This window comes from Anolis sagrei, chromosome X, assembly GCF_037176765.1.
Source record: "Anolis sagrei isolate rAnoSag1 chromosome X, rAnoSag1.mat, whole genome shotgun sequence".
NCBI lineage: Eukaryota > Metazoa > Chordata > Lepidosauria > Squamata > Dactyloidae > Anolis > Anolis sagrei.
This window is the reverse complement of record NC_090034.1, coordinates 9,846,536-9,872,700: the sequence shown is the minus strand read 5'-3', so window position 1 is coordinate 9,872,700 and position 26,165 is coordinate 9,846,536. Positions and strand designations below refer to the sequence as shown.

Below are 26,165 nucleotides of genomic sequence, written 5' to 3'. Positions count from 1 at the left end.
GGCTAAAGGACCTGGGTATTGTATTGTCGAAGGCTTTCATGGCTGGAATCACTAGGTTCTTGTGGGTTTTTTCGGGCTATAGGGCCATGTTCTAGAGGCATTTCTCCTGACGTTTCGCCTGCATCTATGGCAAGCATCTTCAGAGGTAGTGAGGTTCACTACCTCTGAGGATGCTTGCCATAGATGCAGGCGAAACGTCAGGAGAAATGCCTCTAGAACATGGCCCTATAGCCCGAAAAGACCCACAAGAACCTGGAGCTGGGCATGTTTAGCCTGAAGAAGAGAAGGCTGAGAGGAGATATGATAGCCATGTATAAATATGTGAGAGGAAGCCACAGGGAGGAGGGAGCAAGCTTGTTTTCTGCTGCCCTAGGACTCTGAACAATGGCTTCAAACTACAAGAGAGGAGATTCCATCTGAACATGAGGAAGAACTTCCTGACTGTGAGAGCCGTTCAGCAGTGGAACTCTCTGCCCTGGAGTGTGGTGGAGGCTCCTTCTTTGGAAGCTTTTAAACAGAGGCTGGATGGCCATCTGTCAGAGGTGATTTGAATGCAATTTTCCTGCTTCTTGGCAGAATGGGGTTGGACTGGATGGCCCATGAGGTCTCTTCCAACTCTAGGATTCTATGAAAACCATTTTTCAAAGGAAAACATAATGTGCTATTCTTTACAATACAAATTTCTCTGTAGCATTTTAGAAATTCAGAATTAGGGGGTGGGGGGGGGGGCAGACATATTTTGTAATATTTATTTCCTTCTACTATGGGGAGGATATTACCTAAATTTCTTTGAGTATATGTATAGCAAGGGATGACTTTGCTTGGTGACCAGAAGCGGAATGAATGCTTATCCAGGAGTAGCCATTGTCCCAATAACTATGACTTTTCTGCCGTGTTCTTCTTCTTTACCCAAAAATTGGACAGCCACTTAAGATTAACTGCCTTTTTCTCCCTACCCTCCATTCCTGTCCAATAATATTTTGTATTTAGCCACAAAAAAGAGGGGGGACACTCCCTCGAGTAGGTTTGGATGATTGAGGGTCAGAAGGAATTTCTCAGACAGATCCATTTCCTGGGATGGCGGGTCCCATTATGCAAATCCAACTGGGAGAGAAGTTTAAAAGGCTGGAACCGCCATAGATCTTTATTTCATTAACAACAGCCCAAAGCGGGAGAGTTAATGTGACAAAATGAACTCAATTTCGGTGCTTACCCAAACAGCTCTTTTATAAATTAACAAGATTTGTGATTTTCCTCTCTAACAAGGGACCCCAAATGGCTGTATTAGGAAAGAAGAAGTTTTGCGAGTTGATAGATTTCCATGCTGAACACAGTGTCGTGTTTTAAGGGCTGGACCAGGAGAGCAGGGCTCGAGTCCTCACTCGGTTGTGGAAACCCACTGGAGAAGTCACACTCCACCAAAGAGGAAGGTGATGGCAATCTTCATAGAATTGTAGAGTTGGAAGAGACCACATGAGTCATCTAGTCCAACCACCTTCTGCCTTCATGCAGGAAAACCACAATCAAAGCACTCCCATGAGATGGCCATCCAGCCATCAATAGAAGGAACTTCCACCAAGCTCTGAGGCAGAGAGTTCTAATGATGAACAGCTCTTTTTACAGTCAGGAAGTTCTTCCTAATATTCAGGTGGAAACTTATTTCCTGTATTGTCGAAGGCTTTCATGGCCGGAATCACTGGGTTGTTGTAGGTTTTTCCGGGCTATATGGCCATGTTCTAGAGGCATTTTCTCCTGATGTTTCACCTGCATCTATGGTAAGCATCCTCAGAGGTAGTGAGACTTCACTACCTCTGAGGATGCTTGCCATAGATACAGGCAAAACGTCAGGAGAAAATGCCATTAGAACATGGCCATATAGCCCGGAAAAACCTACAACAACCCAACTTATTTCCTGTCATAGAATCGTAGAGTTGGAAGAGACCTCTTGGGACATCCAGTCCAACCCCATTCTACCAAGAAGCAGGGAAATCGCATTCAAAGCACCTCCAACAGATGGCCATCCAGCCTCTGCCTAAAAGCCTCCAAAGAAGGAGCCTTCACCACACTCTGGGGCAGAGAGTTCCACTGTTGAACAGTTCTCACAGTCAAGAAGTTCTTCCTCATCTTCAGGTGGAATCTCCATTCTTGTAGTTTGAAGCCATTGTTCCATTGCGTCCTAGTCTCCAGGGCAGCAGAAATTGAGCTTGCTCCCTCATCCCTATGACCTTGAGTTTGGGAATTGTAGTTCACCAACATCCAGAGAGCACTGTGGACACAAACAATGATGGATCTAGATGAAACTAGGCACAAATACTCAAAATGTCCAAATTTGAACACTAGTGGAATTTGGGGAAAATAGACATTGATATTTGGGAGTTGCAGTTGCTGGGATTTCTAGTTCACTTACAAACCAAAAAGCATTCTGGACCCCACCTATGATAGAATTGGGCCAAACGTGGCACACAGAACTCCCATGACCAACAGAAAATTCAGGAAGTGTTTGATGGGCATTGACCTTGAGTTTGAGAATTGTAGTTCACCAACATCCACAGAGCACTGTGGACACAAACAATAATGGATCTAGATGAAACTAGGCACAAATACTCAATATGCCCAAATTTGAACACTAGTGGAATTTGGGGAAAATAGACCTTGATATTTGGGAGTTGCAGTTGCTGGGATTTCTAGTTCACTTACAAACCAAAAAGCATCCTGAACCTCACCAATGATAGAATTGGGCCAAACCTGGCACTCAGAACTCCCATGACCAACAGCAAATACAGGAAGGGTTTGATGGGCATTGACCTTGAATTTGGGAGTTTTAGTTCACCTACCTCCAGAAAGAATCATGGACTCAAACAATGATGGATCTGGATGAAACTAGGCACAAATACTCAATATGCCCAAGTGTGGATTTGGGGAAAATAGACCTTGACATTTGGGAGTTGGAGTTGCTGGGATTTCTAGTTCACCTACAATCAAAAAACATTCTGAACCCCATCAATGATAGAATTGGGCCAAACTTGGCACTCAGAACTCCCATGACCAACAGCAAATACAGGACGGGTTTGATGGGCATTGACCTTGAGTTTGGGAGTTGTAGTTCACCTACATCCAGAGAGCACTGTGGACACAAACAATGATGGATCTAGATGAAACTAGGCACAAATACTCAATATGCCCAAGTGTGAACACTGATGGAGTTTGGGGAAAATAGACCTTGACATTTGGGAGTTGTAATTGCAGAGATTTCTAGTTCACCTACAATCAAAAGGCATTCTGAACCTCACCAATGATAGAATTGGGCCAAACTTGGCATTCAGAACTCCCATGACCAACAGAAAATACTGGAAGAATTGAGTGAGCATTGACCTTGAGTTTGAGAATTGTAGTTCACCAACATCCACAGAGCACTGTGGACACAAACAATGATGGATCTAGATGAAACTAGGCACAAATACTCAATATGCCCAAATTTGAACACTAGTGGAATTTGGGGAAAATAGACCTTGATATTTGGGAGTTGCAGTTGCTGGGATTTCTAGTTCACTTACAAACCAAAAAGCATCCTGAACCCCACCAATGATAGAATTGGGCCAAACTTGGCACACAGAACTCCCATGACCAACAGAAAATTTAGGAAGTGTTTGATGGGCATTGACCTTGAGTTTGGGAGTTGTAGTTCACCTAACTGCAGAAAGGATCATGAACTCAAACAATGATGGATCTGGACGAAACTAGGCACAAATACTCAATATGCCCAAATGTGAACACTGATGGAGTTTGGGGAAAATAGACCTTGACATTTGGGAGTTGGAGTTGCTGGGATTTCTAGTTCAGCTACAATCAAAAAACATTCTGAACCCCACCAATGATAGAATTGGGCCAAACTTGGCACTCAGAACTCCCATGACCAACAGAAAATACTGGAAGAATTTGGTGAGCATTGACCTTGAGTTTGAGAATTGTAGTTCACCAACATCCACAGAGCACTGTGGACACAAACAATGATGGATCTAGATGAAACTAGGCACAAATACTCAATATGCCCAAATTTGAACACTAGTGGAATTTGGGGAAAATAGACCTTGATATTTGGGAGTTGCAGTTGCTGGGATTTCTAGTTCACTTACAAACCAAAAAGCATCCTGAACCCCACCAATGATAGAATTGGGCCAAACTTGGCACACAGAACTCCCATGACCAACAGAAAATTCAGGAAGTGTTTGATGGGCATTGACCTTGAGTTTGGGAGTTGTAGTTCACCTAACTGCAGAAAGGATCATGAACTCAAACAATGATGGATCTGGACGAAACTAGGCACAAATACTCAATATGCCCAAATGTGAACACTGATGGAGTTTGGGGAAAATAGACCTTGACATTTGGGAGTTGGAGTTGCTGGGATTTCTAGTTCACCTACAAACAAAAAGCATTTTGAACCTCACCAATGATAGAATTGGGCCAACTTCCCACAGAGAATCCCCATGACCAACAGAAAATACTGTTTTCTCTGATGGTCTTTGACCCCTTTGACACCCCCTTGTGACCCCCCCCCCCCCCCCCGCAATCCCAACCCCCAGGTGAGAAACACTAGGCTAACAGAAGAAGTGTAGCTTTGGGAAGAGATGTATTACACATCATGCCGGCAATGAAACCCATAGACTGCCTTTGGGCAAGTCACACTCTCTCACCCTCAAAGGAAGAAGGCAAACGCACATGCCTTTGACTAGGTCTTGCCAAGAAAAAAAACCCACTGTTGAGTCTCCTTAGGTTCACCCTAATTCAGACATGACTAGTTTTGCCCCTGAAGCCAGTTCAAGGCAGAGAGCACCTGATCTCGATTTGGGAGGCATGAACCCTCGTCGGTCAGTCCTTTGCTGTAAAGAACCTGAACATTTTAATTACCTTCAGCCCTACCCGGTGGCTCTCCATTTCAAGCCAGAACAGATCTAACTTTAGCTCCCAGCCATTAAATCACTGTTATTTGCAAAGTTCGCAAGACGGATGAGCTGTCAGCACCAAGCAAACTCAAATGCAGCAAGAAGGAGGGAAAGAGAGGGAAGCAAGCCCAGGAAAGTTAAAAGGTTTCGGTGAGTAGAGAGCTGTCCATGGTAGCTGACCTCAACTGTACTTGGAGGCAAAGTACATGCTGCTTTCCCCTCTTATTTTGGAGGACAGTCCCAGAAATGGAGGGCAAAACATATGTTAGATCCTTGAAGTTAGAAGAGACCCCCTCCCCCCCGCCAGACTATCCAGTACAACTCCAATCTGCAGCAAAACACAATAGAAGCTCTCCTGACAGATGGCCACCCAGCTTCTGTTTAAAAGCATGCAGAACAGAAGACGGCCATGGGGGTTCTGTGTGGGAAGTTTGGCCCAAAATCCAAGGCATAATATTTTACTATTGAACAGGTCATAGAATCATAGAATCAAAGAGTTGGAAGAGACCTCATGGGCCATCCAGTCCAACCCCCTGCCAAGAAGCAGGAATATTGCATTCAAATCACCCCTGACAGATGGCCATCCAGCCTCTGTTTAAAAGCTTCCAAAGAAGGAGCCTCCACCACACTCATATGATTCAGGTGGAATCTCTAAGTTTGAATCCATTGTTTCATGCCCAAGCCCAGTGGTTCTCAACCTTGCTAATGCCGCGACCCCTTAATACGGTTCCTCATGTTGTGGAGACCCCCAACCATACAATTATTTTTGTTGCTATTTCATGACTGTGATTTTGCTACTGTTATGAATCATCGTGCAAATATTCGATATGCAGGATGTATTAACATTCACTGGACCAAATTAGGCACAAATACCCAATACACCCAAATGGGAATACTGGTGGGGATGGGGGGGGGGTTGATTTCATTGTTTGGGAGTTAGAGTTGTTGGGATTTATAGTTGGCCTACAATCAAAGAGCATTCTGAGCTCCACCTTGGCACACAGCACTCCCATGACCAATAGAAAATATTGGAAGGGTTTGTTGGGCACTGACCTTGAGTTTGGGAGTTGTAGTTCACCTACATCCAGAGAGCACTGTGGACTCAAACAATGATGGATCAGGACCAAACTTGGCACGAATACTCAATATGCCCAAATGTGAACACTGGTGGAGTTTGGGGGAAACAGACCTTGACATTTGAGAGTTGTATTTGCTGGGATTTACAGTTCACCTGCAATCAAAGAGCATTCTGAACCCTACCAATGATAGAATTGGGCCAAACTTCGCACACAGAACCCCCATGACCAACAGAAAGTATTGCGTTTTCTGATGGTCTTTGGTGATCCCTCTGACACCCCCTCGTGACCCCCCCCCAGGGGTCCCGAACCCCAGGTTGAGAAACGTAGCTTTGGAAAGAGAGGTATCAATGCAATACACATCATGTTGGCCATGAAACCTATAGGCCGCCTTTGGCCAAGTCACACTCTCTCAGCCTCAGAGGAAAAAGGCAATGGGATTTGTCTTTAAACAGGTCTTGTCAAGGAAAACCCACAGTTGAGTCTCTAATTCAGGCCCCCAGGTTGAGAAATGCTGCCCTAAAGTCTCCTTGTTCCTCTTTGTTGGCCTATACATCTGGTAGCCGGAAGCCTGTTATGGTTGCCCTTGAAAACTCCATTTGCTTGTCCAGAATGGAGGCCTCATTGCCAACACGTCTCTTGGGCTGGGTATGCGTGCATTTCGGAGGTTGTGCTCCAAATCTTAAACACCGGTGCTTCCGCTCTGTGCACCCACCGCCCCGCTGAGACCTGTTGGACGCCCATTTCCCACGGAAGAGCTCTCCTCCCTCTTTCCCCGGAGGAGGCTGACTTCCATCTCAGGGGTCCAGGGCTTTTGTTTTATGGAGCCTTGACTCCTCACCTCCATTTGCCAATTCCCGGTCCCCAGCTGGGCCGAACCCCGCCGGCTCTGCATCAAGTGGAGTTTAATTCATCTTCCTGCTCAGTGATGTTTCTCATTCGTTTCTCGCGCACGGTTCAAAAATAAGAGAAGGGACTCATTTTACCCAGCAGACTCGCAACACCCTCCCAATTGCTGCGCTGTATGGATGTGCAGGACCGATAGGTTTTTAATGGGATGGCTCCTGAGTGTGGGTGGGAAGACGACAGCCATTTCGACTGCCTGGAGCTATAATGGATGGCGCCAGAATCAGCTGTCTGGCTGCAAGGATTGCTGGTTTTTTTAACACTTCCATGCTTAGTTATTTTTGAACAACTTAAAGGCAAACACAACCTTCAGTATCCTTGAACCCTAACATTCTATGGAAATTTGCATTAGAATGGTAATATTGATTATATTAATGATGGATTGAGAGACCCTGGTGGTGCGGTGGGCTAAACCACTGAGCTGCGGAGCTTTTTGACCAAATCCGGGGAGTGGCATGAGCTTTCACTGTCAGCCCCAGCTTCTGCCAACCTAGCAGTTCGAAAACATACAAATATGAGTAGATTAATAGGTACCGCTCCAGTGGGAAGGTAATGGAGCTCCATGCAGTCATGCCAGCCATGCAGTGATGACCTTGGAGGTATCTATGGACAACGCCAGCTCTTCAGCTTAGAAATGGATATGAGCACCACCACTCCAGAGTCGGACACAACTGGACTTAATGTCAGCGGAAAACCTTTCTCTTGGGTTGTTGTAGGTTTTTTTGGGCTGTATGGCCATGGTCTAGAGGCATTCTCTCCTGACGTTTCGCCTGCATCTATGGCAAGCATCCTCAGAGGAGTCACTCCTGACACGACAAAAAAAAAAATCCTCAGAGGTAGTGAGGTTTGTTGGAACTAGGAAAAAGGGTTGTATGCTAATCAAGGTGGTCAGTTGAAACATTCACACCTAGCTCCAGCAGACAAGAGTCCTTTGTCTCACCCTGGTCATTCCACAGATATATAAACCCTTTTTCCTAGTTCCAACAGACCTCACTACCTCTGAGGATGCTTGCCATAGATGCAGGCAAAATGTCAGGGGAGAATGCCTCTAGACCATGGCCATATAGCCTGAAAAACCTACAACAACCCAGTGATTCCAGCCATGAAAGCCTTTGATAACCTTTCTCTTTTTTAATGATGGATTAGTCCAAGTCTGAACTATTGGAACTACTAGTTCAAATCCCCAATTGGACATGGAAACCTAACGGTTAGTCTTCGGTAAGTTGCATTCTCTCAACCTAAGAGGGAGTCAAGGGAAACATTCCTGTTAGGGATATTAAGAGAGCCCTGTTTTAAGAGCTAGTTTGGCTGAAGGGTTAAGCTCTGGGGAAGCAGGGTTCGAATCATGGCTCAGCCATGGAAAAGCAGCCTTGTCCCAGTTCAGCATTTCTCAACATGGGGGTCAGAACACCTGGGGAGGGGGTCACAAGGGGATGTCAGAGGGGTTGCCAAAGAGCATCAGAAAAGACCTCCTTGCGGCAACACCATAGGCACTCCAAGTGGCCAGATACTGGTCAAAGGACATTTAATCAACTACCAAGTTTGCAAACTTTGTGTTTTTTTAAATCTGTTTTGTTCTGCTGGAAATGTAATACAATGGTCTAGTTGCCCCTGACATAATAAATAAATAAATCAGAAAACACAGTATTTTTGTTCGTCATGGGGGTTCTCTATGGGAAATTTTGCCCAATTCTATTGTTGGTGGAGTTCAGAATGTTTAGCCTGCAGAAGAGAAGGCGGAGAGGAGACATGATATGGGCCATGGATCAAGATGTGAGGGGAAGTCATAGGGAGGGAGGGAGCAAGCTTGTTTTCTGACTAGGATGCAATGGAGCAATGGCTTCAACCTACAGGAAAGAAAGGAGAGTCCACCTGAACATGAGGAAGAACTTCCTGATTGTGTGAGAGAGCTGTTCAGCAGTGGAACTCTCTACCCCAGAGTGTGGTGGACGCAGGGGCAGCTCAACCCATTATGCAAAGTAAGCATATGCAGTATAGTTGATTTTGCCCTGGGGCGCTCTTGAGGCGCTCTTGGGGGGGAAATAGACATTGACACATGCGAGTTGTCGTTACTGGGATGTATAGTTCACCTACAATCAAGGAGCATTCTGAACTCCACCAATGATGGAATTGAACCAAATATGGCACACAGAACTCCCACGCCGAACAGAAAATATATATCAGTGATTCGTTGGGGGGGGGGGGTGTCTCTAAAATACTGTTTGCTTACCGTTGAAAATTACCTATGGCCACCTCTGGGTAGAGGCCCTTCTTTGGAGGCTTTTAAGCAGAGGCTGGATGGCCATCTGTTGGGGATGCTTTGAATGCGATTTTCCTGCTTCTTGGCAGAATGGGGTTGGACTGGATGGCCCATAAGGTCTCTTCAAACTCTAGGATTCTATGATTCTCTAATACTGTTCCAGGGATCTCTAGACTAGTAGTTCGCAAACTTTGGTCATACAGATGTGAAGTCCTAGCTGACCTGGCCAATAGTCAGGTAGGAGAAGTCTAAGACATATGGAAAACCCTACTAGTATTCTCTCTGGTTTTGTTGTTCATTCGTTCAGTCATTTCCGACTCTTCGTGACCTCATGGACCATCCCAGGCCAGAGCTCCCTGTCAGCCGTCACCACCCCCAGCGCCTTCAAGGTCAATCCAGTCACTTCAAGGATCCCATCGATCCATCTTGCTCTTGGTTGGCGCCTCTTCCTTTTCCCTTCCATTTTCCCCAGCATCATTGTCTTCTCTAAGCTTTCCTTTCTTCTCATGATGTGGCCAAAGTACTTCATCTTGGCCTCTACTATCCTTCCCTCCAATGAGCAGTCGGGCTTTTTTTGTGTCTGGTAACAAGTACCATTTTCATTTATAGTTTTTCACATTAGCAAGAGTCCTGTTTCCCTAAGTCCATCAGATGCAGAGAACCGATTCTTCTCAGAATCTCCTAGAATGGCCATTGGAGAATTCTAGGAGGTGTACAAATCCAAATAAAGGAATTTATTTTTCCAAGTTGTGGTTTCAGCCTGTTCTTCACAAAGTCCCTGTTTCCGTCTTGTGCAAAATCAAATTAGAAGGAGAAAGAACCAGTGGAGAAGAAAGCTCCACAAAGCTCTGGATTGATGGAGATGGGTTAGGAAAGAAAAGGAGGAGGAAACCCTTCCTCTATATCCAAATGTTGAAACTGCAAAGTGCGGCCACCGGAGGGTGTGGGTTTGGCTTCCCAAAGACACAGCTCTGCCCCGCCTTCCAGAAAGGTCAATGCAACAAGCATTTGCCTTTTGGCAAGGCATCCATCACCCGCTTCTCCTCCCGCAGAGCAGAGAAACGTTCCCAGCTGGGAGCAACTCAGAGCCCAGTGGGCAGCAAGTTGACATTCGCCCTCTGCTTCCTTGTTGTGGGGTTTATTGTTTTGGTTTTATCAAGACAGCCTTCTTGGGTTTACTCTGAATGCTGAGCCCTTCCCTTTAAAAAGGGGCCAACAAATATAGTACAGGAAGCCTGTGCTTGTACGGACATGAACAGGATTCATTAATTGACAAGCTGGAATGTGTCCAGAGAAGGGTGACTAAAATGATCAAGGCTCTAGAGAACAAGCCCTATGAGGAGCGGCTTAAGGAGCTGGACATGTTTAGCCTGAAGAAGAGAAGGCACAGAGGAGATATGATAGTCATGTATAAATATGTGAAAGGAAGCCACAGGGAGGAGGGAGCAAGCTTGTTTTCTGCTTCCCTGGAGACTAGGACGCGGAACAATGGCTTCAAACTACAAGAGAGGAGATTCCATCTGAACATTAGGAAGAACTTCCTGACTGTGAGAGCCGTTCAGCAGTGGAACTCTCTACCCCGGAGTGTGGTGGAGGCTCCTTCTTTGGAAGCTTTTAAGCAGAGGCTGGATGGCCATTTGTCAGGGGTGATTTGAATGCAATATTCCTGCTTCTTGGCAGAATGGGGTTGGACTGGATGGCCCATGAGGTCTCTTCCAACTCTTTGATTCTATGATTCTATGATATGTTTTGGTCCAACTAGGATCTAAGGGAGGAATGGGGCTGCTGTATTCCTCCAGATCCGGTTGTAGATGTAATATAGATCTGTTCTCTATTCTCAGCTGTTGCTCCTTTGACCTTTTATGTCAGGAAGCGCAAGAGGCTGGACCCAGAGCATCTCTAGAGGCAGACAGGGCCCACTGCAGCTCAGGAATGCGTAGAGTTCACCGCGAAAGCCGACCAGGGTTCATTTTAATTACTCAGGAAAGGATTTCTCAAACTGGGCTTGGAGTCACATAGGTTAGAGATGAGACCCATCATTGATGGGAAAAGCTTGTTTTAAGCAACATGATTTTGGGTAATAAAGATGGAGAAATGGCAAAAACTCAGCCAGATAAAATTCAGACTTTGAAGCCACCTGTGATAGTTGTGTTAGGAGAAAAATAGAAATGTGGCATCACTTATAAGACGGAGTTGTATTTCTTCGAAGTGGGTTCATATCCACGAAAGCTCATACTGAAAGAAAAGCCACTTTGTCTTAAAGTGATGCCACATTCCTATTTTTCTCTCCTTCACTTTCTTCTTTATGATACAAATTTAGTCATATTTTGTGCAATGTCTAATGCAAAGTACCCTAATTCTGGATCTGAGGGCACAAAAGGCCCCATAGAAGGGATGGCCAAATTGCTCCATTGGTAGGGCTGAGCAACAGGGAAACTATCCATGGCTTCGGAGGTATATTTCACCTCCTCTCCCTGTTTGTAGGAAGACTAAGTCTGTTACACACTGACAACAGTGGCTTAGGCCACCTAATCCCTCCTTTACTTGACTTTGGGCTATTTTGAGCAGGAGATTAAAAGCGATTATCGACATCACCTGAGATGTTGCCTTTTCTCTCCCCCGCATGCCCTCCCCTCCCAAAGCTGGCAGCGAGTCTCTGGTATCATCACAGTTACGTGCTCCTTGGCAAATGGAGGAAACCTCCGCCGCTGAGCTGCCCAATCGGAGGAAGGGCCTGCTTTGCTGGATGCAATCTGCCATCCATGGCAGAAGAACGCAGCACTCAAATTGCTCCATTAATAAAAGTGATGGGAGTGGGAAAACCTAGGAGCTTTCCGTCCCGTGGGATGCAGTGTTCTTTTTGGAATGGTCCATGAGAGACAGGTTTAGGGACTCTTCTAAAAAAGAGGTTTACTCCTTTGGCTCTTTAATGTTACTAGATGGCATCAAGGCCATGCTTGTTTGAGGAAGAACATTCCCAAAAGAGATGGTTACTCATTTGGGTCTTAAATATTACTAGCTTGCATTCAGGAAAACAAAATCAGCAAAAGTATGATAGCTGGGACCCTATGCATAGCTGGAACTCGTACGTGGGTTGAGCAATGCACGTCAGAATTTATGAAGGGAAGTCTGCTTGGACTGCTCCCAGCTGCTTGGGCTGCTTTCTTCGAAGAGTAGAAAGTGTGCTGGCAGCCAGGGAAGGTTTTTACAAGCACTGTTTCTCAACCTGAGGGTCGGGACCCCTGAGGGGATCATGAGGGGGTGTCAAAGGGGTCGCCAAAGACCATCAGAAAACATAGTATTTCTGTTGGTCATGGGGATTCCATGTGGGAAGTCTGACCCAATTCTGTTGTTGGTAGAGTTCAGAATGCTCTTTGATTGTAGGTGAACTATAAATCCCAACAACTACAACTCCCAAATGTCAAGATCTATTTTCCCCAGACTCCGACAGAGTCCACATTTGGGCATATTGAGGATTCGTGCTAAGTTTGGTCCAGATCCATCATTGTGTGAATCCACAGCGCTCCTCTGGATGCAGGTGAACTACAACTCCCAAACTCAAGGTCAATGTGCACCAAACCCTTCCAGTGTTTTCTGTTGGTCATGGGAGTTCTGTGTGCCAAGTTTGGTTCAAATCCATCGCTGGTGGAGTTCAGATTATAGGTGAACTATAAATCCCAACAACCACAGCACCCAAATTACAAAATCAATCCTTTTCCAACCCCACTAGCATTCACATTTGGGTGTATTGGGTATTTGTGCTCAACTTAGTCCAGTGAATGAAAATACATCCTGCATATCAGATATTTACATTACGATTTATAACAGTAGTAAAATGACAGATATCAAGTAACAACAAAAACAATATTATAGTTGGGGGTCACCACAACATAAGGAACTGTATTAAGGGTCATGGCATTAGGAAGGTTGAGAACCACTGCCATAGTGCGAACAGAGAGGCAGGAACCAGATCCCCACCCCCTTCCCCTCTTCTTGTGCTTTCCTCTACCTGCTTTCTGATAGTGGAGGAGCCAGGGCTCCAGGAGGGCAGGACGTGTGAACCATAGACCCCCTCCTCCTCCCTCCCTCGCAGCTGCGTCAGTCACTCACTGTGCTGTCTTGTGCATGTGTTCCCTTCGTGAATTCTGACCTGAAGTGCGCAACCAGCGTAGGGTCCCAGCTATCATACTTTTGCCGCAAAATCTTTTTTGGGGATTACAATTCTCACAATCCCCCAACATAAGATATTTGATGATTTTTTGTTCCAAAAAGGATGCTTGCCAATTGTTTCCATGCTATGAAGCACCACCCAGTCCGGTGCACCAAAATACAGATTCTACGGTTGTCTCTGGAGTTTCCAGGCCAAAGCATGAGACCTATGGATGGATCTTTGTGATGTGACAAAGTTAGGGCAGGAGTTGGTTTTGGGCGAGTAGGCTTGTTAACAATAGACCCTCCTCATAAATATATAGCAGAGTAATTTATTAGCAACATGTAAATGTGAGTAGATCAATCAGTACCACTCGGGCGGGAAGGTAATGGCACTCCATGCTAGCCACATGACCTTGGAGGTGTCTACAGATAACACCGGCTCTTCAGCTTAGAAATGGAGATGAGCACCAACCCCCAGAGTCAGACACGAAAACCTTTACCTAACCTTTACCTAATTTATTAGCAGCAGCATGACCCAGCACCAGTAGCCCAAAGTGATACAAATAACAAAGACACACAGACCGATGTTATCTCTTCTTTAGGAGGCTTTTTTTTGGTAGTAAAATAACAGGGTTGTACTATTTTCAAAAACAAGGTTTCCATAACAAAAATAAAGTTCTTTAGTGGTATCAAACAGGATTCATTCTACGGTGTAGATGCACCCTAGTCCCATAGAGCCCTGCATAGGGAACACAGGGTGTTATTATTTTCTGTGCAAAAAGCAAAGTGAGATCTGTGAAAACAAATGACTTGCAAAGGAAACGTCCCTCACAGCAAACATTCTGTTTTGCACATCTTCCCAAATCCACCGCTCTCCTTGAAAATGGCACCAGGTCAGGCTTTGCTTCCATCTGCCACTTTGGAAATTAATAGCAATCATTAAAGAGCAGAAGGAGCATCAGCAGCAACAACAAAAAGGAACAACAAACAGGGCCCAAGGTAAACTAATAAAAACAACAACATCATAAAAATGTAGAGCTGTTTCTGCCAAGCAAAAAATTAAAAGTATTTAGACATTGAGCAAGTCGTTTATTACTGCGTTTTTTCCCCCTTCCACCTGGGGTTTAAATCTCATTACAGTTTGTCCAAAACAGATGTTACCCTTTTAGCGTTTGATTATTAATGGCAAAACTCCATTTCTCCAGAGAGAATCGGTGACAGCAATCTCGGTTTGGGACGGCTTTGTCTTGGGAATGCTCCGACCTGTTCCAATGCTCATAGTCAAAGTTTGGGCAGGCAACTCATCTCCTGAGATCAAAGGTCTGGTTCTGTTTGGATTTCTTGGACAACATAACCATCACCATGCCAGAAAAAGGATTAAATAGGTGTAGAAACCAGGCAGGTGGTGTTCTATGTCCTTGTTAGCATGGTGACCAAAGGTTAACGTCCTTGTTGTGTTCTTTCTGGTCACTTCTGACTTACGAGGACCTCTTGGCAGGATTAGGCTAGAAATTGCCATTGTATTCCCCTGAGACCATGGGGAAATGATTTGTCGAAGGTCATCCAATGGGTCTTCATGGCTGAGCAACAACCTGAACATTAGGAAGAACTTCCTAACTGTAAGAGCTGTTTGGCAGTGGAACACTCTGCCCCGGAGTGTGGTGGAGGCTCCTTCTTTGGATGCTTTTAAGCAGAGGCTAGATGGCCATCTGCTGGGGCTGCTTTGAATGCGATTTTCCTACTTCTTGGCAGGGGGTTGGACTGGATGGCCAAACAAGGTCTCTTCCAACTCTAGGCTCTCTGCCGAACGGCTCTCACAGTCAGGAAGTTCTTCCTCATGTTCAAATGGAATCTCCTTTCTTGTAGTTTGAAGCCATTGTTCCATTGCGTCCTAGTCTCCAGTCTCCAGGGAAGCAGAAAACAAGCTTGCTCCCTCCTCCCTCTCACATATTTATACATGGCTATCATGTCTCCTCTCAGCCTTCTCTTCTTCAGGCTAAACATGCCCAGCTCCTCCTCATAGGGCTTCTTCTCTAGACCCTTGATCATCTGAGTTGCCCTTCTCTGGACACATTCCAGCTTGTCAACATCTCCCTTCAATTGCGGTGCCCAGAACTGGACACAGTATTCCAGGTGTGGTCTAACCAAGGCAGAATAGAGGGGTAGCACGAACTTCCCTGGAGCTAGACACTAGACACCTAGTGATGTAGGCCAAAATCCCGTTGGCTTTTTTTGCTCCCCAAAGCTGGCTATGGGTCCACCTCTCCCATTTCCTGAGGACCATAGAAGATGAATTCCCAAGGTGTGAATAGTCAATAGAGCCAGAGAAATTGGCCTTGGTGAACGGAGCTTGGAGAAGTTGCGGAAGAGAAGGCTTGTACAAGGGTTGAATGAAAAGTAATGCCTCCACCTTCATAACTTCTCAACAGATGGCAGTGCTGATATGCGGCAGGTATTGGCTTGTTCAGTAGACTCTCCTCTACAGTTCCATTTTGGCAGGAAGCCTTAGCATTGAATGGTTGTGTTGTTAAAGTGTGAAGTATGGAACCCTGAGCAGATGGTCGGTCAATGCGACTTAAGCAACGTGCAGTCATTGAATTTATTTATTTATTTATTTCAAACATTTTTACCCTGCCCCTCCCAACCCCTAGGGGGATTCAGGGTGGCTTCCAATTGCCAATAATTAAATGCCACATCATAAAATACAAAATAGCAAATATAACAATTAAAAACATGAACATTAATAAATAAAGATTAAAACAGTATGCTTACACAATCCATTTAGCTATTGTCAGTCTGGTGGCTATTTATCTAGCCATATACTAATGATTACTCCACATAAACTTATCCAAATCCACTTCCAAGCCATAGTCAAACATTATCAATTGTCCTTTAACCTGATTCCCCGAAGGCCTGGTCCCACAACCATGTTTTGACCTTCTTTCTATAGGTGAGGAGAGATGGCGATGACCTAATTTCCCCGGGAAGCGAATTCCACAGGCGGGGGACTACCACTGAGAAGGCCCTGTCCCTCATCCCCTCCAAACATGTTTGAGACAAAGGTGGGGCTGAGAGCAGGGCCTCCCCAGAAGATCTTAAGCTCCAAGGTGGGACGTAGAAAGAGATACGTCCGGACAGGTACGCTGGACCAGAGCCGTATAGGGTTTTATAGGTCAAGACCAGCACTTGGAATTGTGCTCGAATTCTTGACAGCAGAAGGTGTCACCCCAAAGGAGATTAATTGGAGAATGCAAGCTGTTTATGTTGATTGTGTTCATGTGAGTACTGTGGGAAGTAATGCTACCCCTCTATTCTGTTTTGGTTAGACCACATCTGGAATATTGTGTCCAATTCTGGGCACCACAATTCAAGAGAGATATTGACAAGCTGGAATGTGTCCAGAGGAGGGCCACTAAAATGATCAAGGGTCTGGAGAACAAGCCCTATGAGGAGCGGCTTAAGGAGCTGGGCATGTTTAGCCTGAAGAAGAGAAGGCTGAGAGGGGATATGATAGCCATGTATAAATATGTGAGAGGAAGCCACAGGGAGGAGGGAGCAAGCTTGTTTTCTGCTTCCCTGGAGACAAGGCCGCGGAACAATGGCTTCAAACTACAAGAGAGGAGATTCCATCTGAACATGAGGAAGAACTTCCTGACTGTGAGAGCCATTCAGCAGTGGAACTCTCTGCCCCGGAGTGTGGTGGAGGCTCCTTCTTTGGAAGCTTTTAAACAGAGGCTGGATGGCCATCTGTCAGGGGTGATTTGAATGCAATATTCCTGCTTCTTGGCAGAATGGGGTTGGACTAGATGGCCCATGAGGTCTCTTCCAACTTTTTGATTCTATGATTCTATGATTCTATGTGCGTTGTTGGGCAAGTAAGTTTAAAGATGCTGAGGTGACACCTTCTGCTGTCAAAAATTCAATGACCACGTTGCTTAAGTCGCATTGACCGACCATCTGCTCAGGGTTCCATACTTCGCACTTTAACAACACAGCCATTCAATGCTAAGGCTTCCTGCCAAAATGGAACTGTAGAGGAGAGTCTACTGAACAAGCCAGTACCTGCCGCATATCAGTACTGCCATCTGTTGAGGAGTTACGAAGGTGGAGGCATTACTTTTCATTCAACCCTCGTAAATCCCATACGACACATGTAGAACTTCGCTATCCCATGTCCGCCTCCCAAAAAGGAATTCTGAACTGGAAATTAATCCAGGCGTAGACCTAGAGGGCTCTTTTCTACTCTGCGGCAATTCTAAGCTGGAGACGATGCCTTGCAAGTGTGTGGAGACCATGCCAGGAGCATGCCTAACGTGAGCGGGAGATAGAGACGTGAGCGGATGCCTGCCTAGGAACATCCTTTCCGCACCTGACATCTCCAAAGTGGACGTTGCAGCCATTTAGTGGAGGCTTCATCATTAATAAATGTTTGCCATGCCATCTTAGAGATGTCTCCTTTGATTATTTTACAAGTAACGAATAGCCTTGGCTCATTTTAACGTTTGGTGCCTGCGAGCCAAATCTCCCCCTTCCTCACCCATCTCTTTGCATGATTAAACATTTATCATCCGTAATGGATCGCCGTTGCACTGTCATTGCTCTCTTTTTGTAAAAAGGCAGCTCCCTCATTTATTGATAAACTGACCTGGGTGACGGGGAAGGAGACTCTCCGAGGGAACGACAACCTGGAAGGAGGCACAGTGCAGGTGGCGAAAAACAGTGGGGTTTGCTATGGAGACAAAGCCACAGGACTGCAAATTGGAATACTGGTGGTGTTGGGGTTTGAATTTGTCATTTGGGAGTTGTAGTTGCTTGGATTTAGAGTTCACCTACAATCAAAGAGCTTTCCGAACTCCACCAATGATTGGATTGAACTAAACTTGGCACACAGAACTCCCATGACCAACAGAAAATACTGGAAGCATTTGGGGGTATTGACCGTGAGTTTGGGAGTTGTAGTTCACCTACATCTAGAGAGCACTGTGGACTCAAAACAATGATAGATCTCAACCAAACTTCACGTGGATACTCAATATGGCCAAATGTGAACATTGGTGGAGTTTGGGGGAAATAGACCTTGTCATTTGGGAGTTGTACTTGCTGGGATTTATAGTTCACTGACAATCAAAGTGCATTCTGAACTCCACCAAAGATGGAATTGAACCATCTTTGGTGGCATACAGAACTCCTATGACCAACAGAAAATACTGGAAAATACTGGAAGGGTTTGGGGGGTATTGACCTTGAGTTTGGGAGTTGTAGTTCACCTATATCTAGAGAGCACTATGGACGCAAAACATGGATACTCAATATGGCCAAATGTGAACATTGGTGGAGTTTGGGGAAAATAGACCTTGTCATTTGGGAGTTGTACTTGCTGGGATTTATAGTTCACCTACAATCAAAGAATATTCTGAACTCCACCCATGATGGAACTGAACCAAACTTGGCACACGGAACTCCCATGAACAAGAGAAAATACTGGAAGCATTTGGGGGGTATTGACATTGAGTTTGGGAGTTGTAGTTCACCTACATCCAGAGAGCACTGGGGACTCAAACAATGATAGATCTGGATCAAACTTCTCATGGATACTCAATATGCCCAAATTTGAACATTGGTGGAGTTTGGGAAAAATAGACCTTGTCATTTGGGAGTTGTACTTGCTGGGATTTATAGTTCACCTACAATCAAAGAGCATTCTGAACTCCACCAAAGATGGAATTGAACTATCTTTGGTGGCATAAAGATCTCCTATGACTAAGAAAAAATAATGGAAGGGTTTGGTGGGTATTGACCTTGAGTTTGGGAGTTGTAGTTCACCTACATCTAGAGAGCACTGTGGACTCAAAACAATGATAGATTTCAACCAAACTTCACATGGATACTCAATATGCCCAAATGTGAACATTGGTGGAGTTTAGGGAAAATAGACCTTGTCATTTGGGAGTTGTACTTGCTGGGATTTATAGTTCATCTACAATCAAAGAGCATTCTGAACTCCAAACCTGGTACACAGAACTCATGACTAAGAGAAAATACTGGAAGGGTTTGGTGGGCGTTGACCTTGAGTTTGGGAGTTGCAGTTCACTTACATCCAGAGAGCACTGAGGACTCAAACAATGATAGATCTGGATCAAACCTCACACAGATACTCAATATGCCTAAATGTGAACATTGGTGGAGTTTGGGGAAAATAGACCTTGTCATTTGAGAGTTGTACTTGCTGGGATTTATAGTTCACCTAAAACCAAAGAGCATCCTGAACCCCACCAATGAAGGAATTGAACCAAACCTGGCACACAGAATTTCCATGACTAGCAAAATATTCACTCCTAATTGAAAATGGATAGGCCTGACAGATGGGACTCCCATTGGGAAAAACTAATAAGCAAGCAATAATGGTGTAGTTTTCCTCTGGTTTGCAGCATCTCAATTGTGGCCAAATGCCAGGAAGGTGCCTTGCTGTTATTGCCTACCAGCAGTTGGCCACAATTGGGCTGATAGAGAGCTGCTTGCATCCACAGGATCTCAGCCAGAGTTTCCTGGAAACTTGCTCCAAACCAGCGGCCAGCAGCTTAAGTCCTGGCACAGATCCATAGACCACCACTTTGAGTCAAACTGTTTAATTTAAAGGAACTCTATGATTGACAATAACTGAGTGATTTTAGACAATTGGAATTAGTACCTCACACACTCTAAGCCAGTGGCTCTCAACCTTCTTAATGCTGTGACCCCTTAATACAGTTCCTCATGTTGTGGTGACCCCCAACCATCTAATTATTTCCATTGCTACTTCATAAATGTAATCTTGCTACTGTTATTAATCATAATGTAATATCTGATATGCAGGCTGCATTTTAATTCAATTGACCAAATTTGGCACAAATACCTCATACACTCAAATTTGAATACTGGTGCAGTTGTGGGTTGATTTTGTCATCTGGGTGTTGTAGTTGCTGGGATTTATAGTTCACCTAAAATCAAAGAGCATTCTGGACTCTGCCAACGATGGAATTTAACCAGTCTTGGCACACCGAACTCCCATGACCTACAGAAAATACTGAAAGGGTTTGGTGGGCATTGACCTTGAGTTTGGGAGTTGTAGTTCACCTACATCAGGAGAGCACTGTGGACTTAAACAATGATAAATCTGGACCAAAATTCACACAAATACTCAATATGCCCAAATGTGAACATTGGTGGAGTTTGGAGAAGATAGACCTTGATGTTTGGGAGTTGTAGTTGCGGGGATTTATAGTTCACCTACAATCAAAGAGCATTCTGCACCTCACCAACAATAAAATTGGGTCAAACTTCCTACACAGTACCCGCATTAAACCCCTGTGCCGGCAGGACTGAAGACTGACAGGTCGCAGGTTCAAATCCGGGGAGAGGCGGATGAGCTCCCTCTATCAGCTCCAGCTTCTCATGCGGGGACATGAGAAAAGCCTCCCACAAGGATGATAAAAACATCAAATCATCTGGGCGTCCCCTGGGCAATGTCCTTGCACATGGCCAATTCTCTCACACCAGAAGCAACTTGCAGTTTCTCAAGTCGCTCCTGACACGACAAAAAAAAAAAAACCCGCATGCCTTGAAGGGACTTGTTGCCATGAGCCTCCCTCCATCCTCGTGTGCTCTCCCTCACCCACACATGTGCACCACACTGCCACATGCCGAGCACGCCTGCTCTCCCCTCCTCACTTGGAGTCTCAGAAATGGCCTTCCCCTTGGCTGAGAGGCCAGCCAATCACAGCAGTGGGCTATTGGTGGGAAGATTGGTCTCCAAAAAGGAAGAGGAGGATCGTTGGAGGGATCTTCAGCCTTCTCTGCCAAAGGGGTTCCTAAGACCATCAGAAAAATATGTTTTCTGATGGTCTTCAGTGACCCAAATGACACCCCCTTGCACGCACCCCCCGGGTCCTGACCCCCAGGTGGAATCATAGAATCATAGAATCAAAGAGTTGGAAGAGAGACCTCATGGGTCATCCAGTCCAACCCCCTGCCAAGAAGCAGGAATATTGCATTCAAATCACCCCTGACAGATGGCCATCCAGCCTCTGTTTAAAAGCTTCCAAAGAAGGAGCCTCCACCACACTCCGGGGCAGAGAGTTCCACTGCTGAACAGCTTTCACAGTCAGGAAGTTCTTCCTCATGTTCAGATGGAATCTCCTCTCTTGTAGTTTGAAGCCATTGTTCCGCGTCCTAGTCTCCAGGGAAGCAGAAAACAGGCTTGCTCCCTCCTCCCTGTGGCTTCCTCTCACATATTTATACATGGCTATCATATCTCCTCTCAGCCTTCTCTTCTTCAGGCTAAACATGCCCAGCTCCTTAAGCCGCTCCGCATAGGGCTTGTTCTCCAGACCTTTTATCATTTTAGTCGCTCTCCTCTGGACACATTCCAGCTTGTCAATATCTCTCTTGAATTGTGGTGCCCAGAATTGGACACAATATTCCAGATGTGGTCTAACCAAAACAGAATAGAGGGGTAGCATTACTTCCCTAGGTTGCAAAACCTACAAGGTACAGTACAGTAGTTTAGAGTTTAATACAGAAAAATGCAGCTTCCCAGATCGTCCCAGTTAGCATGACCAGTGATCAAGCTTGCTGTGGGATTTTGAGTTGTAGTCCAAAATCTAGCTTCCCCAAGCCATTCTTAACTTTTTTTTCCCCATTTTGACAAAATGCCTCAAAATGTTAATTTTCTTTCTTTGCTTCAACAGGAGCCCCAAATAACCTGGCACACACGGCGTGGAGAGGTAGAGGAACTGAGGACAAGAATGACGGAACGGGACCCCCAAACCAGAATGGGGTCCGGCAGCAAGAAGAAAACAAGACAGACTGGCACCGAGAAGGAGAGGAGAGCTCGCGCCTGAGTTTCGACACTTCTGCCCCACCTTCTCCAGAGTGACTTTAAAGAAAACTGGATATGATGGAGGAAAAATCAACTTCCCGGGAGGAGTTTTGCTGAAGCTTTGGCTGGTGGTGCCTGGCCCAAGACTCAAGACGCGAGAAGCTCTTCCTTCACCAGACACTTCCCTTCATGGTTGGAAACCATGGAGAGAAAGGCAAGAATGGCAAAGCTCTCCACGAAACACTAGCCAAAGGCAGGGCTGTGCCGTCCAAGGAACCTCCCTCCTGTTCCCCTTCCGGCAGATAAAGGGCAAGTCCCCCCAGCTCTGCGCGGCCCTTCCAAATGGCAGGCCATCGCTGGGCCGTGACATCAGCACTGTGCACATGCATGGCGGCCATGTCTCTCCTGTACGTGGGCAAGGTGCAGGCCGACTGCTGGCTGATCGAGGGCGAGAAGGGCTTTGTGTGGCTGGCCATCTGTAGCCAGAACCAACCCCCGTACGAGTCCATCCCCCAGCAAATCAACAGCACCATCTTGGACTTGCGGCTGAATGACAACAAGATCAAAAGCGTGCAGTTCTCCTCCCTCAGCCGCTTCAGTAACCTCACATACCTCAACCTGACCAAGAACGAGATCTCGTACATCGAGGACGGTGCCTTTTCGGGACAGTACAACCTGCAGGTGCTGCAGCTGGGCTACAACCGCTTGAGGAACCTGACGGAGGGGATCCTGCGGGGACTGGGGAAGCTGGAGTACCTCTACCTCCAGGCCAACCTGATTGAGACTGTCACCCCCAATGCCTTCGGAGAGTGCCCCAACATCGTGAACATTGACCTGTCCATGAATAGGATCCAGCGCCTGGACAGCAACACCTTCAGGGGCTTGACCAAGCTCTCGGTCTGTGAACTCTACAGCAACCCTTTCTATTGCTCCTGCGAGCTCCTGGGCTTCCTTCAGTGGCTTGAGGGCTTCACCAACATGACCCGTACCTATGACCGCATGCAGTGTGACTCCCCGCCGGACTACTCCGGCTACTACCTTTTAGGCCAGGGGCGGAGCGGATATCGCAACGCCCTGGGCATGCTCTCCTCTCTCTGCACCGGTGGCCCCTACACCATGCCGCCTTTTGTTATCCTACCCAAGAACCCCGTGACCACTGCTCTTCCGGAGAGCCCATGCCCTGAGGAAGAGTGCTTCTCTGGCGACGGCACCACACCACAAATCTCACTCCACACACCTGTGATCGACCCGGGTTTGTATCCGACCATGAAAGTCAAGCATGTGACTCACAACTCAGCTGTGCTGAGTGTGCAGATCCCAGCTCCTTACAGCAAGATGTACACACTGGCCCAGTTCGAGAACGGTCGCTACAACATCCTTGCCAAGCTCTTGAAGAAGAAAGAGGAAATTGAGCTGACCGACCTGGGCCCCAACGAAGACTACACCTACTGCGTGACCTCCTCCAACCGAATCGGGCGGTATAACTACACTTGCCTCACCCTCAACCTCAACAAGCAAAACAGGGAAGAGCCAATACCCAGCCCATCCACTGCCACTCACTACATCATGACCATACTGGGCTGCATGTTCGGCATGGTGATCGTCTTGGGTGTGGTGTACTATTGCCTCCGGAAGAAGCGCCACCAGGAAGAGAAGCACAAGCAAGCTGCCATCAACATGAAGAAAACCATCATTGAGCTGAAATATGGGCCAGAGATGGAGACCACCAGCATCTCTCAGCTGTCCCAAGGCCAGATGTTGGGTGGGGAGACCATGACCCGCATCCCTTACCTCCCATCTGTGGGGGAGGTTGAGCAGTACAAGCTGATCGACAGCAGCGAGACCCCCAAAGCTACCAAGGGCAACTACATGGAAGTACGAACAGGCGAGCAGTCCGAACGGAGGGACTGCGAGCTCCCCATGCCACCGGACAGCCAAAGCTCTGTGGCAGAGATCTCCACCATCACGAAAGAGGTGGACAAGGTGAACCAGATCATCAACAACTGCATCGATGCCTTGAAGTCAGAATCCACGTCTTTCCAGGGGGTGAAGTCGGGGGCGGTGTCTACTGCCGAACCCCAGCTGGTGCTCTTATCCGAACAGATCCCCAGCAAACACAGCTTCCTCACTCCCGTCTACAAGGAGAGCTACAACCACCCGCTCCAGCGGCACCACAGCATGGAGGGCCCCCCAAAACGTTCCAGCACTTCTTCCAGCGGCTCTGTCCGCAGCCCCAGATCCTTCCGCTCCGAGGGCTCCGGCCACAAATCAGAAGCCAAATATATCGAGAAGACATCTCCGACCGCTGATACCATCCTCACTGTGACACCGGCGGCTGCTATCTTACGGGCCGAGGCTGAGAAGATCCGGCAGTACAGCGAGCACCGGCACTCGTACCCAGGGTCCCACCAGGCGGAGCAGCACGAGAGCGGGATGGGTGGGCGCAAGCCTTCCATTTTGGAACCCTTGACCCGCCCCCGCCCAAGAGACTTGGCCTACTCTCAGCTTTCTCCCCAGTACCACAACCTGAGCTACAGCTCCAGCCCCGAGTACACCTGCAAACCCTCCCACAGCATCTGGGAGCGCTTTAAACTGAACCGCAAGCGGCACAAAGACGAGGAGGAGTACATGGCCGCCGGCCACGCCCTGCGCAAAAAGGTCCAGTTTGCCAAAGACGAGGATCTCCATGACATCTTAGACTACTGGAAAGGGGTTTCCGCCCAGCACAAGTCCTGAGTCCTCGGCCTATTCGTGACTTAACCTTGGACCAAACGAAAGACACCAGAATAATAATAATAATAATTGGAAGAAAAAAAATCAGCAGCAGCAGCTATTTCTTTTTAACCCAGACTTCTCTTCGAAAAGGAAAACGAAGAAATAACTTATGAGAATCTACAGCTATTCTATATAATGTATCAGAGAGATGGGGGAGGGAGTATGAGGAAAGAAAGAAGGAAGGAAGCAAAGGGGAAGAAAAGGTATGGAAAGGCTGGTCTTACCGTTGTGGAATCTGCACCAAATTGGAAGAGCAGGGGAGCCCTTTCCCCCAAATACTTAAATGTGGGGAAGGGGGAGAGTTTATGTTTCTTTTTCTATAAAAAAAACACAGAAAATTGAATAAAAAAGGAAGGAAGAAAAGAAAGGAAGGAAGGAAAGAAAGAATGGGAGAGAACCCAAAAGTGTGGGAGAGCCAGGCAGAAAACCAAAGGAGTACGGAGTAAACCACCAACACATCGCATGGCTCCTTCTTCTGTGTTCTTGTGGACTCTATGTACAGTTTTGTCTTCTTCTTCTTCCTTTCAGTAACCAAAAAAAAGGAAAACTAAACAAAAAAAAACAAAGAGGTAAACCAGGAAAAAAAAGAGTTAGCAGAAGGATTTTAAAAAATAATAATAAAAAAATATATCCTTTGGGCCTTTTGCAAATGGAGTCTTCCAGTTTAGACTATTAATTGCCTGAAGCCCCATTTGTGCAATTTTGATGAGGGTTTGTTCTTTTTTTCTTTGGTTTTGTTTCTTTGGCGGAAGGATCCGCCGCAATCTCGCATTGTAAAGCGGATGCCGTTCTAATTGTACAGAGAGAAGAGAAATTCTATATTTGCAAAACGTTTGCTGTATAATGAGAGAGAGAGAAAGAGAAAGGAAAAAATATTACATCTACTAAAAGAAATATATCTATATATTCACCTGTTTGTACCAGGTTTTAATCATGGATTTTAGAAAAAAAGAGAAAAAAAAACCTACCGCTGGGCTTGGTTTGAAGTTTTTTGTTTCTTTGAAGGGGTTTTTTGGGGAGGGGAGGGGAAGGGAGGGGGGGTCTTGATCCGTTATTCACTGTGGACAGGTGGGGTGTTTCTTGCTTTCAATGAATGTTTGTGACTTCAGTTCTGGTCAATTCCAAGTGCACTGAGAAAAAAAAAGACACATTCTGTAAGAGAAACAAAACCCAGAGTTGATTTCGTTATTCAAGGG

At 46.2% G+C, this 26,165-nt stretch overlaps 1 protein-coding gene across 4 annotated transcripts in view; it reads left to right on the top strand.

Annotated features, from left to right (window-relative positions):
- The window catches only part of LOC132782154 (protein ELFN1), a 298,099-nt gene extending 272,163 nt beyond the window's left edge, over positions 1 to 25,936 (top strand). For all 4 annotated transcript variants that reach the window (XM_060786871.2, XM_060786872.2, XM_067473664.1 and 1 more), the window contains exon 4: positions 22,064 to 25,936. In XM_060786871.2, coding sequence (XP_060642854.2) covers positions 22,537 to 24,930 — 2,394 coding nt within the window. In that variant the 5' untranslated portion in view covers positions 22,064 to 22,536 and the 3' untranslated portion in view covers positions 24,931 to 25,936. The remainder of the gene's footprint in view (positions 1 to 22,063) is intronic.
- The last annotated feature ends 229 nt before the right edge of the window (positions 25,937 to 26,165 follow it).